At 50.6% G+C, this 13640-nt stretch overlaps 1 protein-coding gene across 3 annotated transcripts in view; it reads left to right on the top strand.

Annotated features, from left to right (window-relative positions):
• Positions 1-13640, top strand: part of GDPD4 (glycerophosphodiester phosphodiesterase domain containing 4) — a 51300-nt gene that overhangs the window by 4081 nt on the left and 33579 nt on the right. For 2 of the 3 annotated variants that reach the window (XM_081002163.1, XM_081002161.1), the window contains exons 2-3: positions 8611-8805; positions 10234-10337. In XM_081002163.1, the coding sequence (XP_080858289.1) occupies positions 8638-8805; positions 10234-10337 (272 nt within the window). In that variant the 5' untranslated portion in view covers positions 8611-8637. Of the gene's footprint in view, positions 1-1164; positions 1373-8610; positions 8806-10233; positions 10338-13640 lie in introns of those variants that run through there. The other variant, XM_081002162.1, reaches the window with a different exon arrangement.

The raw sequence follows: 13640 nt of genomic DNA, 5'->3' as shown, positions 1-13640 counted from the left end.
TCGTAACATTCCTTAGGAACTTATGGTGAAGGCCAGATGAAAAATATTTGGAGAATGATATTGTTAGAATTCCTGCTCCATGGTTGCAGTCACGGGATTGTTGTCTATCACATGACGGTATACGTTTTGACTCCACAGAGTGGGAAGTGATGGAGACAGGATGTTTGTGTTACTGTGTTCTGTGAAGTGGGACTATTGTCCTTTGTTTTTTTTCTCTTTGCTGCCTGATGCTAGAGAGAGAGGGAGCCATGTTGCAGTGCTCTCTGTGTGTTTATGTGTAAATAAAGTAGATTAGCCAAAATGCTGAGTTGCTGAGGTCCGTTACGCAACTGTGAAGACTCTGTGGATCCCTAAGTATGCCGATGTTGGTTGGCATCGGTCGCTGTGATGTTTGGGCTGAAGAAAGCTTTTGAAGCTCCCGAATGATCGACAAGGAGGGAGAGAACATGCCAGTCGGGCATGTGTCTCTGCCAGGGTCCTACTCGAGTGTAGGATGATCTCCTGACAGATATCTGGAGGACCACAAATTCATCGGTCCTGTGTTAAATGTAATAATAACTGAGGACAGGTTGAAGGCCTTTAGAGGACAGAGATGAAATGGGGAGCTCCTAGTGTGGGGAGCCAATGTGGTGTAGTGGTTAAGAGCGGTAGACTCGTAATCTGGGGAACCGGGTTCGCGTCTCCGCTCATCCACATGCAGCTGCTGGGTGACCTTGGGCCAGTCACACTTCTTTGAAGTCTCTCAGCCCCACTCACCTGTTTGTTGTGGGGGAGGAAGGGAAAGGAGAATGTTAGTCGCTTTGAGACTCCTGAAGGGGAGTGAAAGGCGGGATATCAAATCCAAACTCTTCTTCTTCTATTCCTCACACAGAGCTACAATTCCTAGAGTGGCTTAACAACCAATCCCTCTTCCCAGGGAACTGTAGGAATCAAAAGGAATAGGGGGTCTCCTAACAACTCTTAGTACAAAGACAAATGAAGGCTTCGAGACATTAAATGCTGTCAGTTCAAACTAACACCTAATCCACAACTGGAGGGTGTACGTGAGCCAACCTCATTTTTAAAAAAACTGAATAAATTTTGATTTGATCAGAACAGAAACCAACTTGGTTCCTCTTGGCCAACCTTTCCAAAAACTGCTGCCCTACAGATGTTCTGGACTCTACAATCTGGACACTTTCTGAACTATTGTCCTCATCTAAGCATTTTTCATGGTGACTTGGATTTTTTGAAAGTTGCAATAGTGCTTGTTCCAACAGATTAGAAGGTTCTGTGGCAGTTTAAGTGCTTAACTGGGAGGCCTGTGGATGCTGCAATGTTGATTTCTTGGCAGAAAGATACCTTGGATTGAGTAGCAACGGAGGTACATTGGGTAAGGACAGGGAATAGAACTGGCTTCCTTGAGGGTACATAAATCAGATCAGTCAATTTATTCCGGATTACATAGTACCTGGGTGGGGACCCTTCTGTCTGTAGGAGAAGGGCAGACACTACTAGGCTCTCCTGAAAAGGTTCCTGCATTTAAAAATGTATATTATGCTCATAGCAAAGCCTCTGGTTGATGTTTACAGACAGCTTAAAATCACAATACAAACAAGTAAATCAGACCCTCCAAGTGTCCCTATTTTCCAGGGACATCCCTGATTCAGAGAAGCTGTCCTGGTTTCTGATTTGATCCTGGAATGCGGCTACTAGATGGGTGACAGGGACCGGCTTCTGGGACCATCGGTCCTAAAGGATCTTCAGTGGCTCCCAGTACGTTTACGAGCACAATTCAAAGTGTTAGTAAAAGGTAAAGGGACCCCTGACTATTAGGTCCAGTCGTGGCCGACTCTGGGGTTGTGGCGCTCATCTCGCTTTATTGGCCGAGGGAGCCGGCGTACAACTTCTGGGTCATGTGGCCAGCATGACTAAGCCGCTTCTGGCAAACCAGAGCAGCGCACGGAAACGCTGTTTACCTTCCTGCCGGAGCGGTATCTATTTATCTACTTGCACTTTGACATGCTTTCGAACTGCTAGGTTGGCAGGAGCAGGGACCGAGCAACGGGAGCTCACCCCGTCGTGGGGATTCGAACCGCCAACCTTCTGATCGGCAAGTCCTAGGTTTAACCCACAGCGCCCCTCGCGTCCCCCACAATTCAAAGTGTTGGTGCTGACTTTTAAAGCTCTGAACGGTCTCAGCCAGTATACCTGAAGGAGTGTCTCCACACTGGACACTGAGGTCCATCTTCGAGGGTCTTCTAGTGGTTCCTTCACTGCAAAAGGTGAAGCTACAGGGAATCAGGCAGAGGGCCTTCTCAGTGGTGGCACCCGCCCTGTGGAACGCCCTCCCGTCAGATGTCAAGGAGATAAAGAACTACACAACTTTTAGAAGACATCTGAAGGCAGCCCTGTTATCGGAATGTTTTTAATATTTAATGTTCTATTCTGTTATTATATCTGTTGGAAGCCGCCCAGAGTGGCTGAGGCAACCCAGCCAAATGGGCAGGGTATAAATAATAAAATTATTGCGATTTTTATTATTACTCAGCGGTGTTCTCCGACTCCATAAAGTACCAGTTTTAGGACGTGTTCAGGACTTGAAGTCGAAAGAGGGTTGCACGCGTGAAGAGAAAGTCTGTGCACAAGCTGCACACTTCACAACAGACTAGAGATGTGTGATGGGATGATGAGCTGCTTGTGCGTAAAATCGTATCCCCTCAGAGTTTGTTCAAGTCCACAAACCTCTGTCTGTGACGGAGCCCCTCAGACATGGCTCCTCTAGTCACTAGCAGATTCCGACAGTGGTTGCTTTCGGAATCGCTTCCAACATAAAAGCTCCTTAACGGAAACACGTCTTCTGGACTCTCTGCGTGACAGTTTCCGGCGAGGAGTGGGTGTCCCTACAGGAGGTCCTGAAACCTCCCCACTGTTTTCGCTGGAAGTGTCTCTGAGCCATCCCTCCAGCTCACTTTCCCTCAGCTCACCTCCTCTCCCCCTACTGGTTCCCTCTTCAGCTGCTGAGTCTCTCCCAACCTGTGTGAGCCCTTTCACCTCCCTTCCTTCCGATGGCAGGTCCCTGACATCCACCTCCCCTCCAGGGCCCCCTTCACCCCCTCCCGCCCCCTCCTCTACGGGCGGTGAGGAGGCAAAACCCCGGAATGAACTTCCTTCATCTTCCGATGTCTCGAACACTTCTCTCCACCTGTTGCGGTTCCTGGTCTCGAAGTACTCCTCCTCCTCAGAGTCCATCTCCCCTTCCCCTTCCGAGTCCGGGAATCCTTCCAACTCCTCCTCCTCATCGGTGGTCCCAAAGTATTCCCTCCGGAACCTCTCCACAGGCTGAGGTTTCCTTGGGAACCTTTGATGGAACGTTTCTATCAATACCTCGTCATTGATATCTTCTGCCATTACCCAAGTGTTTTCTGACTCCGGTTCTCCTTCCCACGCTACCAAATACTCCACCTGATCCCCCTTCCACCTGGTGTCGAGGATTTCTGCCACATGGCTGCTGCATTCTCTTTCTTCTATGACCGGTCCCCTAGTGGCCATCCCTTCTCGTCCCCCCTCATACGGTGACAGTAACGACCTGTGAAATACTGGGTGCAGTTTCATGTGGTTGGGTAACCGGAGCCTGAAAGCCACTGGGTTGACCTGTTGAATGACCTCAAAGGGACCCAATCTCCTGGGTCTTAATTTCTTACAACCTCCTTTGAACGGCAACCCTTGGGTTGACAGCCACACCCTATCTCCCACCCTTATGGTTTCACCTTCCCTTCGGTTCTTGTCTGCCTGCCTCTTGTATTCTTCCTTCGCCCTTTCTAAGTTGAGTTGGAGCTGACGATGGATTGCTTCCATTTCTTCTACAAAATGCTCGGCTGCCGGGACGCTCCATCTCTCCCCTTCTCCCCCTGGGAAAGCCCTGGGATGACACCCATAATTAGCCAAGAAGGGGCTCATCCCTGTGGACACATTCTCGGCATTGTTGTAGGCAAATTCCGCCAGCGCCAACTTTTCTACCCAGTCATTCTCTCTGTCATTGACATAACACCTCAGGTATTGCTGGAGGACACCGTTTGCTCTTTCCGCCTGCCCGTTGGTTTCAGGGTGCCGGGCAGTCGAAAAGTTGACCTCCACCTGCAGTAAGCTCATGAGCTTCCTCCAGAACCTGGAAGTAAATTGTTTTCCTCGGTCTGAGACCACCCTCAATGGCACTCCGTGCAACCTAAAAATGTGTTCTACAAATAACTTCGCTGTCTCTTCCGCCGTGACTGCATGCGAACAGGCTACAAAGTGGCACATCTTTGTTAGTAGGTCTACCACCACCATGATGGCTGTTTTCCCCTTGGACTTCGGCAGATCAGTCATAAAATCTATCGACACTGCCTCCCAAGGTCGTTCTGGGGTTGGTAAGGGTTCTAATAGCCCCGCCGGCGCCCGCCTCTCCCCTTTGGCTCGCTGGCATTGCTCGCACCCTCTTACATACTCCCGTACATCTTCCCTCACCTTAGGCCACCAAAATTCCCTGGTGACCAACCACATGGTTTTGTGTTGTCCAAAATGCCCCGCCGTGGGGCTGTCGTGCAACTGCTTGAGTACCCTCCCCCTTAAGTCTCCTTCAGGGATATACAGTGCCCCTTTGTAATACAAAGCTCCATTTCTTTCCTCGAAACCCCCTAGTTCCTCTCCCTCACCCCTAAGACCTCTGAGCTTATTCTGGGCGTATTCATCATTCTCTGTTTCCTCTACCAGTTCTCTTTGTCCCACCAATGCTGCCCCACACACCCAGCGGTCCTCTGGAATGACATGTCTCTCTTCGGGTGCTCCCTCCCCCTCCAAATATTCAGGTTTGCGTGAGAGAGCGTCCGCCCTAATGTTCTCTGGGCCTGGCACGTAACAAATCTCAAAGTTAAATTTGGAGAACTCCTGGGCCCATCTCACTTGCCGTTGGTTGAGCACTCGTGCCGTCCTCCAATACTCTAGGTTCTTGTGGTCAGTGCACACTTGCACCTTATGTTGTGCGCCAATTAGCAGGTGCCTCCATCTCCGGAACGCCTCATGAATGGCGAGTAGTTCTCGGTCATACACCGTGTAGTTCCTCTCGGATTTGTTCAGCTTTCGCGAAAAAAAGGCACACGGTCTCCACTCTGACTCCTCCTTCCCTGGCTGCAGAAGCACCGCCCCAATCGCTCTGTCTGATGCGTCAGTTTCCACTCTCATCGGTTTTTGTAAATCCACATGCAGGAGTTGTCCTTCCGAGGCGAAGGCCCTTTTTAGTTCCTCAAATGCTCGCTCCGCCTCCTCAGTCCAAACGAACTTCTTCTTACTGCTGAGACAGTCCGTAATGGGCGCCGTCAGGTGGGCAAAGTTTCGGATGAACTTACGATAGAAGTTCCCAAATCCTAGGAACCTCTGCACATCCTTCCTTGTTTTGGGTGTTTTCCATTCCAGCACCGCCTGGACCTTGCCGGGATCCATGGCCAATCCCTTGTCTGACAGGCGATACCCCAGGAATTCCACCTCCTTGGTATGAAACTGACACTTCTCCAGTTTCACCCACAGCTGGTTGGCTTGCAGCCTGCTCAACACTTCTCTGACGTCTCTCACATGCTGCTCCTCATTCTCAGAATACACCAACACGTCGTCTAAGAAGGCCACACAATTCTTGTAAAGCAAAGGCCCCAGGACGTGGTTCATAAACGATTGAAAGCACGCGGAGCCTCCTTGTAGGCCGAAGGGCATAACTAAATATTCAAATGCCCCCAAAGGGGTGAACATGGTGGTTTTCCATTCATCCCCCTTCCTTATTCGTATCAGGTTGTACGCCCCCCTTAGGTCCAGTTTAGTAAAAATCTTTCCCTTCCTGACCCTTGTCAAAATGTCGTCAATCCTGGGCATAGGGAAAGCCACTGGTTCTGACACTGCATTTAAGGCCCTGAAGTCACACACAAGCCTCGGCTTGTTCGTGTTTTTTTTATCCACAAAAAACACTGGGCTGCCCCCCACCGCCCTGGACTCTCTGATGAACCCTCTCTTCAGGTTCTTGTCAATGAACTCTCTTAGCTCCTGCATCTCTCTGTCTGACATGGCGTACAGCTTGCCTACAGGGAGCTGTGCCCCAGGGAGTAAATTGATTTGACAGTCAAAGGGTCTATGCGGGGGTAGTTGGTCAGCTTCCCTTTCGCTGAAGACGTCGCGGAGATCTGCGTATTGTCGTGGTACCTTCACGTTCTCCGTTACTTCAGTCCCTGCTAGGGTGGCTTGGGCCCCTGCCAAACCCTTTCCCTCTTTGCAGTGTTCTAAGCAATGTGCTGAACCAAAAGAAACCACTCTCTGATGCCAGCCCACCAGCGGATCATGTAACGCTAGCCAGCTCATCCCCAATATAATGGGAGCTCCTCCCAAGGTGGCCACATTAAACGCTATCAGTTCGGTGTTCCTTGCCACCTTCATTATCATTGGGACGGTCTGCAAGCTGACTTCTCCTCCCAACAGCTCCCTGCCATCGATTGTGGTCACCTGCAGGGGGTTGCTTAAAGGGATCGTCTGTATCTGGTGTTCAGCTGCAAACTCTTTGCTCATGAAATTGCAGGAGCTGCCTGAGTCCAACAGCGCCTTTATCTTTAGAGGGTGTCCGTTTGGCAGCTCTAGCGCCACTTCTATCACTAGGGCGGGTTTAGGAGGTTCTGGCGTGGGCACTTTCACTGCTCTTTGGCCTGGCTGCTGTGCCCCGACGGTGGCAGCCAGGCGTTGGCTTTTACTTGCTCCGGTATTTCTTCCTCTCTTCCCTCCACAGCTCCCACCATCCCTTGCCATTCCTTCCTCTGGGGGCAGACTCTGGCAAAGTGACCTGGCTGTTGGCAGAGATAGCATTTCCGGGCGCCTTTTCCCTCCTTCTTTCCCCCCTCACTGGGCTTTGAAACTGCGCGCGCGCGCGCTGTTCCGATTTCCATCGGCTCTGCCGGCGGGAAAGTTGGCTCTGGAATGTCTGGAATGCGGAACTCCTTCCAACGTTCCCCCTTCCCTTCCCACCTCTCCAATGCTCTCGCCTCCTGGCGCGCTCCTATGGTCAGCGCAGATTTGGTCAGCTGGTCCATAGAATCCGCCCTGGGGCCCCGGGAAAGTTCGTCTTTCACAGCCGAAGAAAGCCCTTCTTCAAATAGCATTTGAATGGGTTCCGCCGATAAGTCCCACCCCAATCTGTGAACCAGCATGGTGAACTCAGTCCAGTACTCACGGACAGATCGGCTCCCCTGTTTGCAAGCCATTAACTGTCTGCGCACCACTCCCTGCTCAATATCGCTGGAAAACATCAGATCCATGGCGCGAAAGAACTTCATCGTGTCCCTTAGGACGTCACTATTCGCTGCCATCAGGGGTCTAACCCAGTCTCTCGCCCCCTTTTCAAGATGCCCAATCACGAAAGCCACTCGTGATTCCTCGTCAGGGAATTCCTCAAACTGCAGATTGAGGGCATATTGCATCTCTGTCCGAAAGGCATGATAGTCTTTGGGCTCCCCCCCAAACTTCTGCACCAATCCTGGTACCTTTCTGGCGAGCTGGGTGGCTTTCCCCTTTTTGTCTGCATCCTGAGCCCTCCTCTCCTCAAGCCTCGCCGTCTGCAGCGCTAGCTGGACCTCCAACGCCCGGTACCTTTCTTCCAGGCTTGGACCCGCTCCAGCTCCTGCTTCTCTGGTTCCGGCTGGGTTGCTCATGATGCCTTCTCCTGCTCAAGCTGCTTTCAAAGACTGTCGGAATGCTGTGATGGGATGATGAGCTGCTTGTGCGTAAAATCGTATCCCCTCAGAGTTTGTTCAAGTCCACAAACCTCTGTCTGTGACGGAGCCCCTCAGACATGGCTCCTCTAGTCACTAGCAGATTCCGACAGTGGTTGCTTTCGGAATCGCTTCCAACATAAAAGCTCCTTAACGGAAACACGTCTTCTGGACTCTCTGCGTGACAGTTTCCGGCGAGGAGTGGGTGTCCCTACAGGAGGTCCTGAAACCTCCCCACTGTTTTCGCTGGAAGTGTCTCTGAGCCATCCCTCCAGCTCACTTTCCCTCAGCTCACCTCCTCTCCCCCTACTGGTTCCCTCTTCAGCTGCTGAGTCTCTCCCAACCTGTGTGAGCCCTTTCACCTCCCTTCCTTCCGATGGCAGTTCCCTGACAAGATGTGATTTTTTTAAGAAAAACAAACAAATTAGGAACCCTTAGGAGACAGGGTCCTATATTCCCCTTTGGCCTAGAATCATAGAATCATAGAATCATAGAATCATAGAATCATAGAATCATAGAGTTGGAAGAGACCACAACGGCCATCGAGTCCAACCCCCTGCCAAGCAGGAAACACCATCAGAGCACTCCTGACATATGGTTGTCAAGCCTCTGCTTAAAGACCTCCAAATAAGGAGACTCCACCACACTCCTTGGCAGCAAATTCCACTGTCGAACAGCTCTTACTGTCAGGAAGTTCTTCCTAACGTTTAGGTGGAATCTTCTTTCTTGTAGTTTGGATCCATTGCTCCGTGTCCGCTTCTCTGGAGCAGCAGAAAACAACCTTTCTCCCTCCTCTCGCTGTAGCATACGCAAAGACCTGAACAAAAACAGTTGACTCTCAGAGTTCTTATTTCAGGTGGAGGGTAATGTAGAAGACCCAGAAATGGACGTCCGCCTTGTCACCGTCGGACAACTAAGGAAACCTTGGATGAGTTTGCTGCATCATTACGAACACCGATGCTTCATCCGCTGCCTGGCTGGCTTGTACAGCTGTCAGTGGCAACGCGATCGCCAGAACAGGATCGAGCGGGGCCAGAGCTGCTGCTGCAGGGTGAATGCAGATTCCTGTTAGATTCCTTAAGAAATAAGTCCCAGCGCATTGGTGGAAAACCTTGCCCCTCTCTCCCAGTGGTGTAGCGTGGGTGGCCGACACCCAGGGCTGCTCAGAGGGTGTAGGTGGGAGCGAGGTAAATGGATGGAGGATGCATGCGCATTCAATTGTCTAACGGCATCCACATCACCAAGGAGACCACAGGCACAGAAATAAAAAAAACCAAGAGTTATTCCATTGTCTGGAGAGGATACCGTATTTTTCACTCCATAGGGCGCACCTAGTTTTTAGGGGGGGAAATCAAGAAAAAAAATCTTATTCCCCCCCCAGCCCCAAAGAGCAGCGTACAGGCTGTGCACATCCTCTCCCTGCCAGAGGGGCTGCGTGCGGCTATCCCTGAAGCCTGGAGAGTGAGAGTGGTCAGTGCTCACCGACGCCTCTCGGTCTCCAGGCTTCAGCGAAAGCAACGCTAAGCCTTTGGAGCGCGGAGGGAGCGCTCCCTCTGTGCTTCGGAGGCTTAGCGTTGCTATCGCTGAAGCCAAGGAGCCTGCATTCGCTCCATAGGACGCACACACATTTCCCCTCAATTTTTGGAGGGGGAAAAGTGCGTCCTATAGAACGAAAAATACAGTACTTCCTGCTTTGCACGGAGAAGCTGTTTTCAATGGAGCCTTCGCCCCTAACAATTTTGCGCCTGGGGCAATTGCCCTGTGGTGCTCCCAGGGTACGCCACTGCTCTCTCCCTCCGCCCAACGGCCCTATTCCTTTGGGGGGAACTGGCTGGGGCACGGGCGGGTGGTGGTGAGAGCCCAAAATGAGTGGGCCAAAACACGTACACCGTGCACACTTCTCCTCCTCCTGTCTCCTTCCCCTGTCTCTCTCCGTCTTCCCATTCTCTGAGCAGGGGTGGAGGAAGCGGGTGTGGTGGGGGTGGGTTGCCCCGGGTGTCACCACTGAGGGGGGTGACAAAATGCCGGGCGGCACTCACCGCGGGGCCTGTAGCGCGCTCGATCCATGCGTCTCTCCTGGGAGTGATGGGGTGCCTTGGGTGCCCGAAGACTCTGTGGCCGCAGAATCTGTGGCCTTTTAGAAGTGGGTGGGATGTTTTAAATGCATTTCTCTTCCTTTTAATGTACCTATGGGGGGGGCAGGTTCCCAGTCCGTTTGGTTGTTTGGGTTTACGTCACTTTGGGTCGCCTTGGGCAAGGCGAAGCCACTAGCAAATGAAATAAATAAATGCATGAGAACATTTTAAAGAAATCACCTCTGTAGATAAGAAGCAAGCTTTCTTATTCAGCCGAACCAAGGGCTGCCAGCCATTTTGCACATTTGCAGAGGAGACGAACTTTCAGTTTCAGTTGAAAAAAAGAGCTTTTATTTTTATAATTACTGACCTCTCATTCGGGTTTTCTTTCCCTTTGTTTCCAGAGGGAGTGCATCTTTTTCTTCCTGGTGTGCCTGGCGTTCTGCCTTTGGTTTGTCTTTCTGTACCTGTGGGGAGAAACCAAGAATGACTACCATAATTTTGACTGGTAGGTGCCCTGGTTATCTGACCTTCGAAAGCAACATCCTTAAAGAAAAGGGTTGCTTCTAGGAGTGGGGGAAGTGGTAATACAGACCACGAGCGATTTACACGTGTCCAATTGGTGCACAACTGCACATGTATGCATTGTGGTGACCCAGAAGTGGCCGGAAAAGGGTGCATAACCGGGTGGAAGATGATGCGTTATTTTTAACTGGGTAGGTACTGCAGCTTTTATTTCTTATATTGTATGCTATTGTGTTACAATTTCAAGTACCGTATTTTTCACTCTATAGGACGCACTTTTTCCCTCCAAAAATTAACAGGAAACATGTATGCATCCTATAGAGTGAATACAGGCTCCATAGCTTCAGCGATAGCAACGCGAAGCCTCCGAAGCGCAGAGGGAGCGCTCCTTCCGCGCTCCAGAGGCTTCGCATTGTTTTCGCTGAAGCCTCTCTCGCTCTCCAGGCTTCAGGGATAGCCGCCTGAAGCCTTCGGAGCGCAACACGAGTTCACGCTGCGCTCCGAATGCTTCGGGTTCCTTTTGCTGAAGCCAGGAGAGCAAGACTCTCCTGGCTTCAGCAGAGAGGGAGAGCTGCGCAGCGCCCCTTCAGTGAAGTGGGAGGAGAAATGGAAGGGGCTCCGTTTCTCCTGTCGCTTCGCTGAAGGGGTGCTGAGCAGAAAGGGGAGTTGTTTTTTTCTTGTTCTCCCCTTCTAAAACAAGGTGCGTCCTATGGTCCGGTGCGTCCTATAGAGCGAAAAATACGGTACATAAACACCCGCAGGATTCACATTGCCATTGTTTTTCAAAAATAGGACATGGACCATGGGAATGAAGCCCGTGGAACGGTGGTGTTCTGCAGACCGCAATCTGGGAGCCCCTGGTCTAGGATAATGTCAGGGACTGGACTGAGGAGGAATAGTGGAGACCTCCTTATCAGATTACACCAGGGTGTCCATACAGCCCCCGAGATGAGACCAACCTCTCCGGGCATCTTCCTGAGGTTGCGCAGCTCCTGTTTGTCCATAAATCATCGGTCCTGGCCCGCTCCAGCGACACATAGCAAATGCCTATGCGCTTGCACACTCAGCAGAGTTTAGCAGAAACAAAGTGGAGACTGGTGTGCTCATTCTAAGCTTTTATTAAGCACTATATACAGGACAAGGGACGTGGGTGGTGCTGTGGGTTAAACCACAGAGCCTAGGACTTGCCGATCAGAAGGTTGGCGGTTCGAATCCCCGCAACGGGGTGAGCACCCGTTGCTTGGTCCCTGCTCCTGCCAACCTAGCAGTTCAAAAGCACATCAAAGTGCAAGTAGATAAATAGGTACCACTCTGGCGGGAAGGTAAACGGCGTTTCCGTGCACTGCTCTGGTTCGCCAGAAGCGGCTTAGTCATGCTGGCCACATGACCCGGAAGCTGTATGCCAGCTCCCTCGACCAATAAAGCGAGATGAGTGCCGCAACCCCAGAGTCGGCCACGACTGGACCTAACGGTCAGGGGTCCCTTTACCTTTACCTTTATATACAGGACAATGGATGCGGGTGGCGCTGTGGGTTAAACCACAGAGCCTAGGACTTGCCGATCAGAAGGTCAGCAGTTCGAATCCCCACGACGGGGTGAGCTCCTGTTGCTCAGTCCCCGCTCCTGCCAACCTAGCAGTTTGAAAGCACATCAAAGTGCAAGTAGATAAATAGGTACCGCTCCGGCAGGAAGGTAAATGGTGTTTCCATGCACTGCTCTGGTTTGCCAGAAGCAGCTTGGTCATGCTGGCCACATGACCCAGAAACTGTACACCAGCTCCCTCGGCCAATAAAGCGAGATGAGCGCCGCAACCCCAGAGTCGGCCATGACTGGACCTAATGGTCAGGGTTCCCTTTACCTTTACCTTTATATACAGGACAAAGTGATCATGGCGTCCTCTCACTTCAGCTCCGAGAGAGAACAGAAAGGAAAAAGTACAAAAACACAACAGAGCGGAAGAGATAAGGCTAGCTTCTGTTCTCAGGTTTGCCAAGCCTAGAAAGTAAACACGGATATGTGATATAAAATAAAAGACTCCATCAGGCAAGGTCACCTTCCACCTGCCTTGCCCAACTCTCTGCTTCTCAATGTGTATTGTATTGTTTAATGTTCTGTGGCTTGCTGTTGTTTTATTGATTATAGTTTAGATATTATTGTAACTGTTGAGTGGATTTCTGTTTAACTTTTACATGCTGATATTATTATTTTATACTATTCTAATGATTGTTGAACGTTACTTTTTTGATGGAGGTTGCCTATTTTAAAGTTATGTTTTATTATCACATTTTTGTATTGCATTAGATCGTTATAAGATGTACATTTTTTGTTTGTTCAGCTTGTAAACCCCCTTGAGTATTGTAAGATAGAAAGGTGGTATACAAATGATGATGATGATGATGATGATGATGATGATGATGATGATAACCATCACACATCAGCAACGGAGGAGTGAAATGCTTACACTCCTCCTGAACCTTCCCTAGAAGAGGAGGACAGTGTGGATTTACAACAGTGGTTTGCAGAAGGCTGCAGAGGGGAGAAGCTGAGAAATATTGGGAGGGGGCAGGAGGAAGAAGATGCACCAGGGAAGAGACAGCTGACAGACTCAGTGTCTTTGGAAAGCATTCCTGATGCCCTCCCTCCCAGGACCCGATGGGCATTGAGAGTAGGAGAACAGAAAGCTCAGATCAGCCGACGCTGGGATGACATAGAATAGGAGAGATGGAGGGGGTGGGACTTTACTCGGAGCAACGCCATTATCCAAGAGAGATCGCATTTCTGTCTCTCTGTCCCTGATGTTGGGAAAGATGGAGGGCACAAGGAGAAGGGGACGACAGAGGACGAGATGGTTGGACAGTGTTCTGGAAGCTACCAGCATGAGTTTGACCAAACTGCGGGAGGCAGTGGAAGACAGGAGTGCCTGGAGTGCTCTGGTCCAGGGGGTCATGAAGAGTCGGACACGACTAAACAACTAAACAACAATAAGAAGAAGAACTCTTCTTGTTTAACTACTTCTTGGCTGGCGCCATGGGAGGGGTGAAGCCTGACAGATAATGATTTTTATACTGTGTCTTGGGAAACCCAGGGATTCCTTACTGAGAAATGCAGTAATGGTAGGCAACCCTTTCTGAAATCCAGCTTCTTCTTGCCCGTCTTCCTTCTGCAACCCACAGGCCCCATCACCCCCATAAGGAATGGCCAGGCAGGTACCAGAGCCAAAATGCCTGCAAGGCACAACCGGCCCTACTATTAGATTAGATAAAAACAGCGTTCATAAAATATAAAA

The sequence above is a fragment of the Podarcis pityusensis genome, assembly GCF_964106645.2.
Source record: "Podarcis pityusensis genome assembly, chromosome: 4".
Classification (NCBI taxonomy): domain Eukaryota; kingdom Metazoa; phylum Chordata; class Lepidosauria; order Squamata; family Lacertidae; genus Podarcis; species Podarcis pityusensis.
This window is presented reverse-complemented; position numbering and strand designations above follow the sequence as displayed.